Source organism: Paramisgurnus dabryanus, chromosome 10 (assembly GCF_030506205.2).
Source record: "Paramisgurnus dabryanus chromosome 10, PD_genome_1.1, whole genome shotgun sequence".
Lineage (NCBI taxonomy): Eukaryota > Metazoa > Chordata > Actinopteri > Cypriniformes > Cobitidae > Paramisgurnus > Paramisgurnus dabryanus.
In genome coordinates this window covers 24,354,582-24,373,370 of record NC_133346.1, presented here as the reverse complement: position 1 = coordinate 24,373,370, position 18,789 = coordinate 24,354,582, and the positions used below count along the sequence as shown (strand labels likewise).

Here is an 18,789-nt window from a genome sequence, read left to right as displayed (position 1 = left end):
TAACAAAACATTCAATGCACCCTCAATTTACATTTACAAGTTATTAAACATTCACCTATTCATACAGTGTCAGCCATGCGAGAGCCATCCAGCTCATCGGGAGCAGTTGGGGTGTAGATGTCTCGCTCAAAGATACCTCAACACTTGGTCAGGTGGAGCTGGGGTTTGAACCACCAACCTTCCGATTTGTGGACAACCTACACTAACCACTGAACCACTGGAAATACGCAAATCAATATGCAAAACTTTTGCAAATATAGCCTCAAATCCATTTCGTCGTGCTCGCCATCATATTTGTTGATGCGCTATACAATAACTGACTGGTCTATCAAAATCTTTTTATGACTTTTTGTCTAGAGTCTAGATTGTGTGTACCAAATCCAAGCCAATCAAACAAACGCTGTTGGAAGAGTTTGAAAAGTTGGTATGCTTTGTAATTGAAAATGGCAAAACGTTTTGGTATGGTTTGACTCGGCATGCCTCAAGGAATCTAACAATTTCATGATTTTAGACTCAATTTTGCAGTATATAAGCAAAAACAGTCACTTTTCAAATCTCGTGACCACTAGGTGGCCCTGTGACAAACCATTCCATGCACCTGACATTTACAAGTTGTGAAATATTCACCTATTCATACACTGTCAGCCATGCGAGAGCCATCCAGCTCATCAGGAGCAGTTGGGGTTCTCAATGATACCTCAACACTTGGTCAGGTGGAGCTGGGGTTTGAACCACCAACCTTCCGATTTGTAGACAACCTACACTAACCACTGAACCACTGGAAATAGGCACATTAATATGCAAAACTTTTGCAAAGATATAGCCTCAAATCCATTCCGGCATGCTCGCCATAATATTTGTTGATGCGCTATACAATAACTGATTGGTCTATCAAAATCTTTTTATGACTTTTTGTCTAGAGTCTAGATTGTGTGTACCAAATCCAAGCCAATCAAACAAACGCTGCAGGAAGAGTTTGAAAAGTTGGTATGCTTTGTAATTGAAAATGGCATCCGAAAACGTTTTGGTATCGTTTGACTCGGCATGCCTCAAGGAATCTAACAATAGCAATATCATGATTTTAGACTAAATTTTGCATTATATAAGCAAAAACAGTCACTTTTCAAATCTCGTGACCACTAGGTGGCCCTGTGACAACCCGTTTCATGCACCCTCAGTTCATGACATATAACAGTTGGGGTTAGATGTCTCACTCGTGGACACCTCAAGACTTGATCAAGTGGAGCTGGGGTTTGAACCACCAACCTTCCGATTTGTAGACAACCTACACTAACCACTGAACCACTGGCAATGCACACATTAATGTGCAAAACTTTTGCGAAGATATAGCCTCAAATCCATAAATTTAATATCAAGTTATAATTAGATATAAGCAAAAATAGCAATTTTTCAAATCTCGTGAAAACTATGTGGCACTGTGACGAAACTGTGCACGCACCCTCATGTCATGACTGCCATCAAAATTATTTTGGCAAAGATACAGCCTCAAATCTGTTTGTTCGCGCTCTACGTAAAATGTTATGACGCGGTATACGGAAACGGATTGGCGAATTGACACGAATTCCATAACTTTTTGCCATTAGTGTCTCTAGATGCTAAACACCCATTCTTTACGCAAATTGGACAAAAGCTCTAGGACGAGTTCGAAAAAGTAGGTTTTACAAACAATTCAAAATATCAAAATAATTAGCATAACGGAAATGACGTCATATGGTGCAATCGAATCGGCATGAGCCAAGGAATCAGAAGAAACAATAATTGCATTTCTATGACGTATGGGTCAGCAGTTACAACCAAAAATGCAAGTGAAAATTTGGACTGTTGGTGGCGCTATCGGGTTTGACAAAGACACTCCAAATTTGGTGTCGGGACTATTTGGAATGTCCTCTTTGAGTGTGCCAAATTTCATAACTTTCCGACAAAAAAAAGTTAAAATTCAAAATGGCCGACCCCCAAAATGGCCGACCGAAAACATTTTGGTATCGTTTGACTCAGCATGCCTCAAGGAATCTAACAATAGCACTTTTATAATTTTAGACTCAAGTTTGCAGTAGTTATAAGCAAAAATAGCCATTTTTCAATTCTCGTGAACACTAGGTGGCGCTGTGACGAAACTGGGCATGAACCCTCAGGTCATGACTGCCATCAAAACTACCAAGTGTCGTGTGAATACGTTCAACTTTGGCGAAGATACAGCCTCAAATCCGTTTTTCCGCGCTCTACGTAAAATTCGTTGACGCGGTATACGGAAACGGATTGGCGAATCGACACAAATTCCATAAATTTTTGCCATGAGTGTCTCTAGATGCTACACACCCATTCTTTACGCAAATTGGACAAAAGCTCTAGGACGAGTTCGAAAAAGTAGGTTTTACAAACAATTCAAAATATCGAAATAATTAGCATAACGGAAATGACGTCATATGGTGCAATCGAATCGGCATGAGCCAAGGAATCAGAAGAAACAAGAATTGCGTTTCTATGACGTATGGGTCAGCAGTTATAACCAAAAATGTAAGTGAAAATTTGGACTGTTGGTGGCGCTATCGGGTTTGACAGACACTCCAAATTTGGTGTGATGACTATTTGGAATGTCCTCTTTGAGTGTGCCAAATTTCATAACTTTCCTACGTACGGTTCTATGGGCTGCCATAGACGCAATGGCGGAAGAAGAAGAATAATAGAAAAATATAGCTGCAAGCAGCAATACCGGGGTCAAGCCGAAAAGGGCACAGAAGGGTGTAAAGTTGAGTCTGAATAAGAATACTAAAGAACCTATGTAAACCTCATGATTTCAAATGAAAAAAACGCAAAAGTAATCAACAAAAATAATCTATGTTCTTGTCTACTGCAATCGTCCTTCTGTTATTAACAATCATGGAACATTAGAGCACTGAAGGACATATGAGTGATGTTTGCAGTGGCATAAAACACAACATGTCACAACATGTTACAACAAGTAAAATCAGTCAAAAGAGACCATCCCCATGTCTCTACGATGTTCTGATGCCAAGACAAAGCTCTTTCAAAAACGGTTGATAAGGTATTCTCATTGGTTGCTAGAGAGTAAATTCACATCCACCAGTGATTATAGTCCAAGCCATATGAAATGAAGAATCCATGATGACTCATGGTTTTAGAGGTGTTGTTGCAGTAGTTTTAGGCAAATATAGCTATTTTCTATCTCCAAACCCCTAGGTGGCACTGACAGAATCGTGCATGCAACCTCAGGTCATGACTGCGTTACATCTAGCTAGTTTCATGACTATACACTTTAGTTCAGTAAAGAAATAGTTGTATGACCATAGGGCTTGCTTGATATGAAAGATTATGTTCAATTATAGGGCCACCTAGTGGTTCAGGCATACCAATTTTTTTGTGTGGCCTCAGACTCTGCTCATACATCAGCGTATCAAATATGGTGAAAAAATCTCTTTTCGTTGCGAAGTTATAACCATTTTTGTGTAAAAAACACAAAATGTAAAGGTAATTTTTTGTTTTTTGCAATTTTCGGCCATTTCTGATGAAAATTTTAATATAACGCCAATAGAGTTTTTTGTTCAGAAGGTAATGCAGTGTTCTTCCTATGGCATTTTCGAGTCGATCGGAATAACACTCGCGGAGATATTCGCGCGTGTTTTTTAAGTGCTATTTTGCTGCGCAGGGTTAACCGTAAGGCGAATTCTGGCATGTTTGGTATCGTTGGACTCGGCAAATATTCAGAACTCTAAAGAAACAAGTCCCGTGAAAATACGTCAATCGGAGCCAAAGTTATAGGCGTTTAAAGCATAAGTATGACCACTAGGTGGCGCTGTGACGAAACTCTGCATGCACCCTAAGTTCCTGACTGGCATCACAAGTACCAAGTATCGTGTCAATAGGCTTAAGTTTGGCGAAGATACAGCCTCAAATCCGTTTTTTGCGCTCTACGTAAAAATAGTTGACGCGGTTTACGGAAACGGATGGACGAATTGACATGAATTCCATAAATTTTTGCCGTGAGGGTCTGTAGATGCTACATACAGATTTTCGTGGAAATTGGGCAAAAGCTCTAGGACGAGTTCGCAAAAGTAGGTTTTACAAATAATTCAAAATGGCGGAAAAATTTCCATGACGGAAAATGACGTCATAGGGTCAATTCGAATCGTCTTGAGCCAAGGAATCAGAGGAAACAAGAATTTTGTTTCTAGGACTTACAGATCAGAAGTTATAAGCAAAAACGTAAGTGCAACTTTGGACTGTTGGTGGCGCTAGAGGGTTAAAGATAGAGACTCCAAATTTGCTGTGGGGACACATTGGACTGTCCTCTATCAGTGTGCCAAATTTCATAACTTTCCTACGTACGGTTCTATGGGCTGCCATAGACCGCAATGGCGGAAGAAGAACCAGAATAATTATTATTATAATAGGAAAACTAACAAATACAATAGGGGTCTTCGCCCCTTCAGGGCTTGACCCCTAATAATAATAATAATAATAATAATAATAATAAGAAAACTAACAATCCCAATAGGGGTCTCGCCCATTCTGGGCTTGACCCCTAATAAAAACCTCTCCCGATTAATCGATTATAAAAATAATCATTACAGTTGTTGTGGCCCTAAAAGCTATTGTATCTGAAGTATGAAACTTTCTAGAGTTTTATGACAAAAGCACTGGAATTGTATTTTCGTGTAAATATGTAAAATAATTACGCTCATGTTTTCGCCATCCAGCGTTGCAGAGCCGATACATTTGAGGTTCTCATCGGTCCAATACAGTCTGTCAGTCAAAGTATCCACAGTGACGCTGACAGGCCAGCTCAAACCATGACTGATCACCACCTTCCTGTCTGAACCATCCATGCTAGCACGCTCAATCTGTGCTTCACCTCCAATTTCTGACCAGAACATCATCCTGCAAGCACACGTCCATATAGTGAAATAAACAGACAAACTTTGAGGAAAAACACAATAGTGCCACCTCATGGAGATTGTACATACCCTTTCTGTGGCAGAAGCACAAGTGAACGAGGCTGTTCCAAATCTTCATCCAGAACTACAATATAGTTTTGTGGCTTTACAACGCTACTGCTTAGTCTCACAGCCAGAATCTGACCAGCAACACCATCGACCCAGTAAATGTTCTTTCCAATCCAGTCTATAGCAATGGAGTCTGATTTCACCCCTAAGGCGGCAAATCATTTTGGGTTTTGAAATCAAACAATTCTCTATTAGGGCTAAACAACATCTGGAAACAAGACTATAAAATGTGCATACTTTTGGTATATAGTTAGTTGCTACAACGTTCTGCAGGATGCTAAGCAGTTGCTAGGGTGTTCTGGAAAGTTGTTAGAGTGACAGCAAGCAGGTCCAGTGGTTTTTGAGAATTTATCAGCTGCTAAGGTATTCTTGCTAGGTAACGGTTTATGTAGTCTTTACCTTTAACAATTGTGCCTATGTTGTTCTTTTCTCCATGGAAAGCATATTTGATGCTCTCCTCTTCCAGACTGACCCAGTAAACCTTCTTTTCACTCCAGTCGTAGTCCAGAGAGAAGATAGGCTTACGTCCTGGTGTGATGAGAGCTTGAATACTGAAGCTCCGCAGTCCAAAATACAACAGCTCGTATTGCTCAGAGACCAGAAGACTGGGCTCCTCTGAATATAAAGCATAGATTCAAATAAGAAACCCTACATAAAGTTTTCCTCATAGAAAATTTGTAAAAAGATATGTACATGTTGAATGAATACTGATTGGAAAACGACTGATTTTAGGATGAGTAAATGTAAGTAATTTTACTATTCTTTTTAGATACAATAACACCATGCGTATAAATTAAAGAAAAACTAAAAAACAGGCTTTTGTGCATGAAAGTTGTTCAACCAGTATGCAGTCAGAGAAGATGTAGTTTTACGAACATTGTCTCAACATTACACGGGTAGGTAGTAGTGACTTGTATAAAATACAGTGGATAAACCCATAATTCAATTCTATAGTCCAAACTGACATAGTCTGATACCTGTGGCCTTGCAGCTCCGACCATCTGATTCTAGTATATATTCTGGATGGCACTGACACAGGTAGGAGCCCAGAGTATTGAGACAGTTATGACTGCAGACAGCAGGCTGAATCTCTTTACATTCATCTATGTCAGCGCAGGTTAAACCATCAGACTGACGACGGAAGCCAGTCTTACAGCCACATCTCTGTAACAAGAGAGAAGCTTTAAAAATGTAGCTTTCAAATTAATTATTATAGTAGTAGACAAGCTGTATAATAGGGGCAGAGCCATTGGAAAGTTGGTATTTGTATTTTTAGTAAGAAATAAAAATGAAATGTTAAATAATGGTATTGTACAGGAATAATAAATGCATTAAGAGCCACAGAATTTTGAACACTGTCAATGCTATATTAAACCCATATTAAATATTATTGTAAAATAAGGAAATGGCTGACCGGTCCATGTGGAGTATTGATGCAATAGTGTTGACATGACGGGTTGATACTGGAGCAGTCGCTCTTCAGACACCCCACACCCTCATCAGAACCGTCCGCACAGTCAGGTACCCTGTTGCACACCAAGTCTGGGTCCACACATTTTCCATTTCCACAACGAAACAAATGTGTTGGGCATTTCACTTGACCACCTATAAAAAAGCACCATATACCCTTACATTTATATTCAACAAGTACCAACAGGAGTTCACATCCAGACATTTACTCACATCCAGATTCATCACTTCCATCTTCACAGTCTTTTATGCCATCACACCTCCAAATTTGGGCTATACATTGACTTTTAGATGCACATGGCCACTGGAACACCCCACACCTCAGTGGAGTCACCTTGCAGTTCTAAACAGAAGCAGAGAAACATGGTCTGATTGTTCATCGCCGCAGTATAAACAAGATCACAAATATAGGTTCACCACAACCATTCTTTTTAATAGACCAAATTTAATTATCAAACATGGTTCCTCACATTCTCATCAAACCCATCACTGCAGTCCTTATCTCCATCACAGATCCACTCTTTGAGCAGACACTCGTGAGTGTGGGGACAGCGCTGCTCCGCAGGACAATGTGGAGGTTGAGGACAGCCCTTCTCATCCGAGTGATCACGGCAGTCAGGGTATCCATCACAGCGGAGGGTCATTGCCACACACTGACCATTACTGCACAGGAAATTATTGCTTGGGCAGTGATCAACCACTGTGGAAAACAACAAACAACAAGCAAGGGATGTACAAGTTAAAATCATCAATATAAAATTATTAAAAACTGATTAAGTTACTATACTGATTTTTGACAATTACAAATAAACCAGCAGATTCAATTTTCTTCTTGTACTCTCATACTCTATCTTTCCAACAGGGACTGGCATCCATGTTGGCACCAAAGATTAGAGCAAACACTCTGCCAGACCTCAGTACTGCCTCACGTCACCAACAAAAAGACAGCTGATGCACTACGTTATCAGGGACCAACATTGGACAGGGATATATTATTGTACTGCTGTGTGTTATATATTTTATTACTTTGTAGTATGTTTGTAATGCCCAGTTCCATCAAATAAGGCTGCTAGGACAACTGCCAGACACTCTTAATGATTACTTCGGTCCTAATACTAGGAAAGAGTAGGACATTATTCTTATCAAACAAAGCCCCATACTCTCATCCTAAGGCCTAAGCTAGGATAGCCATGAATTTCTTAAGAAACAGCATGGCTACGCAGCAATGTTGGATTACCAAAGGACAAATCTTTACATTCTTTTAGCCACAAAATGGACACAAAACCATCACCTATTAACTTCATACTCCTTTAGACACGGAAATGCTTAATAACATCCGTGTTATGCAACTGTTTACATCACAGTTTTTAACATATGAATGCATGCATTAATTAATAAGGCATGCTTAATATAGTAACACTTTGCATTCATGTTTATATTTTTTACATTTAGGACGATGCCAAATGTATTTTGGAAGTGGTTTGGCAAGTAAAAAAAAGCAGAGATGAAATTCTAAGAATTTTTTTAACTTATGCTAAATATGTTCTCACAGTGAAAAAAGTGGACCACACTGCATGGGCTTCTTTTGACATCAGCAGCCAATCTCAGTTCTGCAAGAGAAAAGCGCCAATATACAAACTCCTTATCTGAAAGGGATAAAAAAGTACCCTTTCCACAGACATTCTTTTTTCTATGTTTCCAGCTGCTACAGCTACGGCTCCAAGTTCACAGTCTCACAACAGTGACTGTAACAGATCACCCCAAGTTCTGAATCTTTGACCCTGCCCTACCAACGACGAGACGAGAAAAGGTGTAGTGGACGCTCTGATGCATCTCTCAAGCAGAGGTTTTGGCCTTCTAAATGGTTGTCGCCTAATGTTTCCGCCTGCCGATTGATTGCTGGGTCATAGCTCATAACCGCGTCATAGCTCATCCCATAAAGTTGAGCTGATTTCCCCCTTAGTGTTTAATATAATTTAGTAGTTTTTTAAGTCAGTTATTCTTGTATATCTATTGTTTATAAGTTCCATTTGATTACAATGGTGTCTATATTGTTGATAAACAGTTAGTGGTAAAAACACAATGAGCTTAAAAACACATTTATGTATATTGAAACTATAGCATGCTTCTGTAGCAGCAGCATGTAGGCTGTCAATTATACAAGTGGGCGGGACACTAAGAAAGGCCAGTAATTGTATGATGTTGAGCTTCAACTTTTCACATTGAGGACAATGTTCTGCCTAATGTATAGTCAGCTGACAATGATCAGGAGTAACATGAGCCATGCATGCCACACACCATTAACAATTATTGCATCTTATTATAAACATTAAAATGGCAAATTGTTAAGTGGTGAAACTCTGGATGTATATAAATGTCCTACCACAGTTAGCTTCATCAGATCCATCCACACAGTCCTTCTCTCCATCACACAGGAAGGTTTCAGGGATGCAGCGGGTGCGATTGTCACATGAATGGCTGCACTCTTCCGAAAGTTTCACACAGTTTATTTCATCAGATCGGTCCTGACATTGTGGAGTCCCATCACAAACAAGCTTCAGATCTATACACTTCCTACCATGAGCACATTGGAACTGGCCTGGTAGGGTGAAACAGTTTAAGTACATAAGAGTTGGTACGGTTTAATTCTCTATTAAATGTTTAGTTATATGCTCTACCTTTTATACATTTACGCTCACAGCCACGCTCATCGGATCCATCTTTGCAATCTTTTTCTCCATCACACACATGGCTATACAGGACACATTCTTTTCCATCTCTACATGGTTTGGAACCCAGGGAACATTTCAAAGGTGATGAAGAACTTGCATCCACATGATTAACGTCTGAAACATGAGGTAATCAAAAAGAAAAGCTAAAATAATTAACAGATTTGAAAAGGCAAACAGATAAGGGAAAGTTTAAAGCACCCAAAAATGTTCCAAGCATCTAAAAAAAATACAAAAGGTAAGGCTTGGCATCTCAAACCTGGCATCTCTTCAACTAATGACTATTGCTTTAGGTTTTACTTTAAACAACACTGATTTCCACACATCTAGTCCTCAACTGGAATGTGTATGCTTTGAATAGAATGCTAATGAGATTGCAGCTATAAAGCAGTAGATTTAGTTTCAGCCTCTATGGACTTCTGGCTAAACATCTGATGCATAAAGCACTAGTTGAGTGTAAGCCCTACATCGGGGTTAGCTACTCCCAACATTGTGACTTTTCATTACGCCTTTTGCACCATCTGAAACAACAACCAGATGCAGCTGCACACAGCGAAGACGATCCGCGTCCCCGCATATGCGTTTAACCACAGTGACATTAAGACACCATTCGCGTGACCATGGTTATAAAATTACATTTATAGCAGCCAGCTGACAATAGAGAGCTTTCCCTCCTCTCTGCATGAAAGCACACTTCTTGCACATCCTGTGCATTAGACTTACCAATGTCTTGTCAAATTTGATTTTCTATTTTTGCCATAGAAAGAAGTCAAGACTTTAAATCTTACATCTAATCAAGGGTAGGCATACGCAGTGTTGGGGAAGTTACTTTAAAGTAGTGTTTGCTCGTTACTTTTTAAAAAAGTAATCCATTACTTTACTTAGTTACCGACTTTGGAAAGTAACTTTTTACGTTACTCGTTACTTTTACGTTACTTTTATGTTGCCTGTATTTTGAAAATATTTTGGAAACACACACACACACAAACACACAAACACACAATACCCTGTTACTCAGGCATTTGATCTTGACATTGTTAAAATCTTGTCTTTTTTACATGTTTTAACACTGTACATTTAACTTAAAATATTTAATTGTACAAGAAAACAGCTCTTATTAATGAATTATTAGTAGCATGTTGTAGTGTCTCGGGAGATTGTGCTCATTGTTAAATAGCTTTGTGGCTATACTGCACGGAGCGGCAGTTTAAAATATAAACCCAGAATTCAGCGAACGTCAAGAACAAGAAAAAAACAATAAGGCCAAGACAAGATTTTAATTACGTTACACGGACCATGTATAAATTTCAATGTTTCTGGACAGAAATACCAACTTTGTCTGGTATTAATAAGCTGCACATTGGAGTGCTGGCTGCTCCCCGCGGTGCTGAAGATGCGTGATGGCACATATACACAGATATCTACGTGCAATCTTGGAAAGTGGAGGAGTCATTAGTTGGGTTAGTAAAATAACGAAATTACAGCTTTTAAATAGAAGAAAAAAGTTGAAAATAGAAGAAAATTGGCCAGCACTCCAATGCGCAGCTTATTAATACCAAACAAAGTGAACAAGTTGGTATTTCTGTGCAGAAACATTGAAATTTAAACATGGTCTGTGTAACATTATGTAAATTCCGCGTCTCTGTCTGATTGTTGTTTCCGTTTTCTTGTTCTTGACGTTCGCTGAATTCTGGGTTTATATTTTAAACTGCCACTTCAGTGCAGTATAGCCACAGAGCTATTTAACAAGCACGATCTTCCGAGATACTATGCTAAGATACAATTAATACAAAACGAAATTCACTTCAAACGGAGTGGGTAGACATGATTTTGACCACTTTATTAAGTTTGTTTTCGTAGAAACCTTTCTCTAAAGTGAATTTCGTTTTGTATTAATTGTATCTTAATTTCAATCAATGTTTTATCAACCAATTGCTTGAATTTAATAAATAAGAAATAAAAGAAAACGATTTAGTTTTATATTTATGTTTAAAAAAAATTTTTCATTTAAACAAATATGAAGCTGAATCGTTTTCTTTAATTTATTTCTTATTTATTAAAATCAGGCAATTGGTTGATAAAACATTGATTAAAATCAAGATGCCTCCATCCCTCAAAAGTTAGCTTCAGCTGCTTCTTGCGTGCCATGATTTCTTTGCAGACTGATACGAGCCTCTGTCATGTGTGTGGACCTTGTGACTATTGTGCAAGCGCGCATATGTCGCTGTCAAATCCAACCAAAAGTAACGTTGCGCTGAATTGGAAAATGAACTACGTTACGTTACCAAATTTTCAGTAGTAATGCGTTACACTACTTTTTTCTTCAAAAAAGTAGTTACGTTACTGTAACGTGTTACTTTGTAACTTTGTAACGCGTTACACACAACACTGGGCATACGTATAGTCTCAGACAGCGCTATGCCTAGATGAGGCAACAAATGTAAATTCTATTAGGGCTGCAACTAACGATTATTTTAATAATCGATTATCGATTAATCTGTCGATTATTTGTTCGATTAATCGATGAATAGGATAAAAAACAAAAAACAAGAAAAGCATTCATTTCCAACCCCTTATTCAAAACAGAACTAAAATCTTTAGAAATTGCACAAACATGTTGCTCCTTGAACACACCTGAGCTGTTACAATAATAATAATAAAATAAAAATGGACTAACACAAAAAAATACACATGTATGCTTTACAGATGTAAAGCATACATGTGTATTTTTTTGTGTTAGTCCATTTTTATTTTATTATTATTATTGTAACAGCTCAGGTGTGTTCAAGGAGCAACATGTTTGTGCAATTTCTAAAGATTGTAGTATATAGAATGTGTATATAGATGATGTATATAGAAATGTGTCTGCAAAATGAATAAAAATTAAAAAATTATTCCACCAATACAATCCAACTTTATACTATGGAAGAACTTACAGCAGTTCTTCTCATCTGAACCATCTCTGCAGTCTGGTTTCCCATCACAGAATTGCCACCTCATTAGACACACCCTTCCACCATCACAATGCAAAGCACAATTGGGACACTGATTCTCATCAGAGCCATCGGAGCAGTGTAGATAACCGTCACACACAAGGCCTTTCTGAATACACTTCCGTCTGTCCTTGCAGAGAAAATGGCCTGATTGGGATAAATAATCATAATTTAGATGTTTTAATTATAACATTTAAAGAATATACATTGTCCACCCATTACCAGAGTCTGGACATGCATAAATGCAAGAATGCTCATCAGATCCATCAGGGCAGTCCATCTTCCCATCACACAGCTGGAATTGCAGGAGGCATTTTGATGTTCCGTTACACAATAATGTTGGAGGATTGCAGACAGGCAGGGTTGGTGTGTCTGTGGGAGGGCTACTAACAGGAGCTGAAAAGAGATGTCGGTTAAGATTTCAGAAGCAAATCAGTGGCACCTGGCAATGCATTGTTGAAGCCAGGATATAGAATAATGTGGGTCGCTACTATTTAGTTTGCAGGGTGATCTTACCACAGTTGTCCTCATCAGTACCGTCCACGCAATCCTTCTCTCCATCACAGAGGAAGCTCTCTGGGATGCAGCGAGTTTTATCATCACAACGGTGTTTGCAGTCGTGTGAGGGAGTGAAACAATCCATTTCATCAGAGCGATCTTGACACTGTGGTGTGCCATCACAAACTAGTTTTTTGTCAATACACATCCTCCCATGAGCACAGTGGAACTGATCTATGGAGAAACGTGTTGAACTTTGTTAGCCGTAATAAGCATCTGTGACTGTTGAAAAAAACATTGCTTGCGTAATAAATGCACGTACAACAGAAGTATATGGGAAAAGCATTCCAAAGAGTTTATCCTGGTTAAATGGTAAACTTTACAGCTCAGAAAGCAAACCTTTAAAAAGCCATTACTTTTAGACAAAGCCTGACATGAATTGTTTGATTACAAATGTAAAATTTTGAGTACAAAGCAAAACATTTAGCCATAACAGCTCTTGGTACATATTTTTGCATGTTAGTGGACGTGACAAGTCGCTGTATTTGGTCTTGGTGAAACTATATCTGCTTACGCTGCTGCTGTTGAAGAGTTTCAAGTTTAATTTATATTTAGAACACATTTAAACACCACTTGTTGACCTATGTGTTGTACGTAAAAGACAAAAAACAACCATAAGGTACTGTACATAATATTCTGCGTTAAAAAGACAAACAGAACTTTGCCTTAACACAATTTTATTTATTAGCATTTAATTTTGTCAGTTTTAATAGCAAACAAAGGGTTTTAATGGTACTTAAAGTTGGGGCCATCCTCACAAATAAATAATTCTAGAGAGGGCAGCTTTTAAGCAAGCATTAAAACCTTAAAATCAACCCTAAAACAGACTGGAAGCCAATAAAGGAAAGCCAGTATGGGAGTAATTCCAGTTAGTGTGTTTTTGTTAAAAGTTTAGCTGCAGTATTTTGCACTAATTGCAAACGTGGGAGATAGACCTAGTTAACACCAACATAGGATCATTACAACAGTCTGAACAAGATAAAATATAAAGATGTACAAGCCTTTTAAAATCATTTAAATGACACAAAAGGCTTTCAGAATTTATCGGTTTGTCAATTTAAAATATGTATGCATTAAGACACCCAGATTTTAACAGTGGATTTACCATAGTGAAACAAGTGTCCAAAATCCTTTTCAGGCAGCTACAGTTTGGACCAAAGTTTCAGTCTTGCACTCAATAAAATGTAAAAAATTAGAGCCATTCGATCTTTAATGTCAAAGGTTTTAAAGGACTGGCATCTTTGTTTCAATGGCAGATAAATTTTTCTGTCATCTGCATAAGAAACTAAATTTCCTATTTCCTGAGAATGGAGAGCATATAAAGAGAAAACAACATTGGGCCTAGAATTGAGCTTTTGGGGACTCCTAATAGAAGGGGTGCTGATGAGGAAATACAATTTCAAAAATAGTCAGAAAAGTCCTGTCTGACAAATAAGACCAAAACCACCAGAGCATTACCTTTAATACCAATGACATGCTCCAGTTAGGAAAGTAAGATATTAACGGTAAAATGTATCAAATGCAGATGTCAGGCCTAAAAGCATCAGAATGGCAGAGTCTCCCGAGTCAGTCACCATTAAAAAGCTCATTAAAAACCTTTAAGTCTGCCGTTTCTATACTATGAAGAGCTTAAAACACCAACTGATTCACCTCAAACTCTGTGGGTGTAAAACTCAGCTGTATTCTAACAACTTTCTCTAGCAGTATTGAAATGAAGTTTAGAAATTTGCCAATTGGGCAAGTCCGCTATGTCAACTTGCCCGAGCATTGTTCACGCTGGCCCCAGCCCGGCTGTCCTTATTGTTGAGCCCTGTCTACACAACAGGTTGTTGTGAAGTACTTGCAAACCTATATGTACACAGTGAATAAAGGGTTTTGCTGCAATTTGAGCTCCAGAAACAAAATTTATGGCATCGGTAATGTACAGATAATGTCAGGCTTGTTGTTTAACACTACTTTGGCAAAAAAAAAAAAACTATCAGTTTTGCAGACAGAACCTTCTCTTTCATGACTTTAATAGCTGCCTAATAATGTTGCAAATATGGCAACTAAGTGTTAATGACTAGTTTTACCTGGTTTACATTGATATTCACAGTCCGCTTCATCAGACCCATCCTTACAGTCTCTCTCTCCATCACACACATGAATGTACAGGACACACTCTTGTTCATCTTTACAGGGTCTAGATCCCATACGACACTTTAATGGCGCTCTAATTGAAGTTGTAGTAGCCATGGTGGGACAACCAAGCTCATCAGAACCATCAAGACAGTTAGAATGGCTGTCACACACCAAATTCCTCTCCACACACTTCCTCCTGTCCTTACACAGGAAATCACCTACAGCCAAGAGAAAGTAAAACTATTTATTAAATACGACAACTCAAGTTATTTTATAATATTCTGCATTTTACTCTTTAAAACATGTTTATTTATTCCAAGTTAAAATATTATGCTTTTACTTGTCTAAAATGCACTTGAGAAATGTAATTGGTTAACTTTAAAACTTTTAATTGCTTCCATTTACCTTATTTAAAAAAAAATTTCATGCAAGCAAACATATTGTTTCAAAAACCGCAAGAATATTAATAAAAAAAATCCATAAAATTAGTCTTTTTGCTATAAAACGGCAATAATTTGCTAGATGTTGATACAGTGCAAGTACCTGGGTTTGGACATCGGTCGAAGCAAAACGTTTCATCAATCCCATCAGGACAGTCTCGTTTGCCATCACAGAGCCTCGTGTGAGGAATGCACAGCGACCCACCACTACACAAAACAGCAGGACTCTTGCACTCCACTACCTTTGTAGGGTACCCTGGGCAAGGCATAGTGAGAAACCAATAAATTACTCTTTCGTATGGAATACTTTAAGAATGGAGGTCAAACAAAGCCCCCCCCCATAATATTCTTTGCGCAAAATGCCACATCACTACTTCAGCAGCAGCAGAGATACCAACCGCAATCAGACTCATCTGTACCATCTACACAGTCTCTCTCTCCATCACACAGGAAGTTCTCTGGGATGCAGCGGGTTTTGTCATCACAGCGATGGCTGCAGCTCTTAGTTCGTACAAAGCAGTCCTTCTCATCAGAAAAATCTTGACATTGCGGTTTGCCATCACAGACTAGTTTTTCATCAATGCATTTTTTTCCATGAGCACACTGAAATTCCCCTGGAAGTGTAAACATGAAATCAGAATTAAAGCTGAGGCTTTTAATCAACATATGTTTACTTCAAGGCAGTGTTCTGTACTGTATATACCATTGACCTCTCAAATGTTGACAGTTTATTAGGGTCTGGAATTGTGACCAATTTGGCAATTCGGTCATTTTTTATTTGGCTTTGTTTTGATTTGAGATTTAAAAATGTTTAGTTTGCAGACATGGAACCAAAAAAAAGTTTTGTTTTGTGGCACCATACTTACTGGTATAACTCCTCATGTAACAGTCTTTAAATAGGGAAAACACGGAAGTGTTTGGTGGCTTCCCTGTTTGGTACCATAGGAATGAATGGGTCTAGGCTAAATGCTAACACATTCATGACGCGTTGTACAGTGCACACATTGAAAAAAGATATGTATTAATTCGTCTAAGTTGAGGTAATAACAGTTTCATATGGCAAAAGGGTAGACTATTCCTTTAACAACACGAAATAATGCCAAAACAAAACTGTACTTTTTGATTTGATAGAGCAGCAGTTACTAAACACAAAATTTCTACTTTTTAAACACACCTTACTTTGGACACCATATGTCAAACTTACCTTCTTTACAATCAACATCACAATTGGCTTCATCAGATCCATCCTTACAGTCCATCTCTCCATCACACACATGGGAGTACAGAATACATTCCAGTCCATCTTTACAGGGTTTAGATCCTACACGACATTTCAAGGATGCTGTCCTTAAGGTTGTAGTAGCTATGGTGGGACAACCAATCTCATCAGAACCATCAAGACAATGAGATCGGCCATCACACACCAACTTTTTTTCCACACACTTTCTCCTGTCCTTACACAGGAAGTCACCTGGCAGGGAATAAGATATGAAATTCAAAGACAATTTAAACATTACGACACTGCAATTTAAATAAGGCATATATTACTGCGATATGGGCAGTTGCGAAGGCATGGACGCTCATCAGAGCCATCTGGACAATCTTTTCTCCCATCACACAGATATCTCTGCAGGATGCATAGCGATGTTCCTTGACAAGCCACATAAGGAGTTTTGCAGGGTGATGGTGGAGTAGGCATGGCTACAAACATTGAGAATTAATCATAAATACACAATAACCATAAAGCTTATATAATAAGCAATACACTAATTTATTGTAGTGATCCTGCAATTCTTATAAAATACTGTCATGAGATTCTAATGGGTTAGGCTAGTGACATTTTCAAATATTTCTCTAGCAGACTTACCACAGTCGGCCTCATCTGATCCATCCCAGCAGTCTCTCAGCCCATTACAAATAAAGACCTCTGGGATACAGTGCGTGTTTCTGTCGCAACGCATGCTGCAGCTCTTGGTGGGTTTCCAGCACCCAGCTTCATCAGAATGATCCAGACATTGAGGAATTCCATCACACACATGCCTGAAGTCAATACATTTCTTCCCCTGAACACACTGAAACTGTCCTGTAAGGAAAAAAACAAGTTATTGGTTTACACATCCATTTATATTGAGCATATACACTCACCTTAAGGATTATTAGGAACACCATACTAATACGGTGTTTGACCCCCTTTCGCCTTCAGAACTGCCTTAATTCTATGCGGCATTGATTCAACAAAGTGCTGAAAGCATTCTTTTGAAATGTTGGCCCATATTGATAGGATAGCACCTTGCAGTTGATGGAGATTTGTGGGATTCACATCCAAGGCACGAAGCTCCCGTTCCACCACATCCCAAAGATGCTCAATTGGGTTGAGATCTTAGAAATATCTCAAAATACGCCATATGCTGTCTGCATCAGATGCAGAGAAGCTTATCCACGCTTTTATGACCTCTAGAATAGACTATTATAACTCATTACAAATCATGTAAACATGCTTCTGCTAGTTCAAAACGACGCTGCAAGAGTGCGTACTCATTCTAAGAAGTATGACCACATAAGCCAAAAGCTGGCATCTTTACACTGGCTACCAGTATCGCATACAATTTAAAATACTACCAATCACCTACAAAGCCTTAAATGGCTTAGCACCTTGTATCTTAGAGAATTACTATCAAAATACAATCCATCATATAAACTGTGGTCGCAAAATTCTGGCCTACTTACTATCCCTAGAAAATCAAAAGTGTCTAAAGGTGGTCAATCCTTTTCCTACTTACAGTAGCCCCACCGCTGTATTATGCTGCTTATGTTGTCTGACGATTTTTCTGTTTTCCCCCTGCTTCCATTAATGTAAAGCTGCTTTGAAGCGCTATATAAATAAAATTGAATTGATTAAATGTTGTATAACTTTGTTTGGAAAACGCATTATATTAAGAAAAAGGTTATTATGAATGCTTACAAAGAGAGTGGCCTAAATTATTAAGATTTTGTAACATGAATATATTTAAAGTTAATTGGATAAGACAGATAATCAGAAATCCCAATTCCATTTGGAATTTTGTTCCCTAAAATATTTTTTCCTACTTGGGTGGCATTTAGATATTTCTAAATTGCAATTACGATATTGGCAAAACACCAGTACAACTAGAGTTTCATCAGCAGGCTTTTCTTTCATGGTCTTTAATTTACAAGCAAATTTCTCACCGCATGGGTATTACAGGTGCTGGTGATATAATTCGAATATGATCAAAAAGTTGATTTCACTTATTCCATTGAAAAAGTGAAACTTGTACATTATATTCATTCATTGCACACAGACTGATATATATTTCAATTGTGTATTTCTTTTTAATTTGATGATTATAACTGACAACTAAGAAAAATCCCAAATTCAGTATCTCAGAAAATGTGAATATTGTGAAAAGGTTCACCA

The 18,789-nt window shown here is 38.2% G+C and overlaps 1 protein-coding gene across 1 annotated transcript in view; it reads right to left on the bottom strand.

Annotated features, from left to right (window-relative positions):
• Nucleotides 1-18,789, bottom strand: part of LOC135779494 (uncharacterized) — a 45,607-nt gene that overhangs the window by 13,874 nt on the left and 12,944 nt on the right. The window contains exons 16-33 of the mRNA XM_065290212.1: nucleotides 17,221-17,436; nucleotides 16,902-17,054; nucleotides 16,558-16,824; nucleotides 15,752-15,967; nucleotides 15,457-15,609; nucleotides 14,865-15,131; nucleotides 12,751-12,966; nucleotides 12,457-12,630; nucleotides 12,178-12,381; nucleotides 9,191-9,358; nucleotides 8,896-9,111; nucleotides 6,983-7,212; nucleotides 6,726-6,855; nucleotides 6,457-6,647; nucleotides 6,020-6,206; nucleotides 5,442-5,657; nucleotides 5,004-5,187; nucleotides 4,716-4,917 (exon numbers count right to left, since the gene is read on the bottom strand). Coding sequence (XP_065146284.1) covers nucleotides 4,716-4,917; nucleotides 5,004-5,187; nucleotides 5,442-5,657; nucleotides 6,020-6,206; nucleotides 6,457-6,647; nucleotides 6,726-6,855; nucleotides 6,983-7,212; nucleotides 8,896-9,111; nucleotides 9,191-9,358; nucleotides 12,178-12,381; nucleotides 12,457-12,630; nucleotides 12,751-12,966; nucleotides 14,865-15,131; nucleotides 15,457-15,609; nucleotides 15,752-15,967; nucleotides 16,558-16,824; nucleotides 16,902-17,054; nucleotides 17,221-17,436 — 3,590 coding nt within the window. The remainder of the gene's footprint in view (nucleotides 1-4,715; nucleotides 4,918-5,003; nucleotides 5,188-5,441; nucleotides 5,658-6,019; nucleotides 6,207-6,456; nucleotides 6,648-6,725; nucleotides 6,856-6,982; nucleotides 7,213-8,895; nucleotides 9,112-9,190; nucleotides 9,359-12,177; nucleotides 12,382-12,456; nucleotides 12,631-12,750; nucleotides 12,967-14,864; nucleotides 15,132-15,456; nucleotides 15,610-15,751; nucleotides 15,968-16,557; nucleotides 16,825-16,901; nucleotides 17,055-17,220; nucleotides 17,437-18,789) is intronic.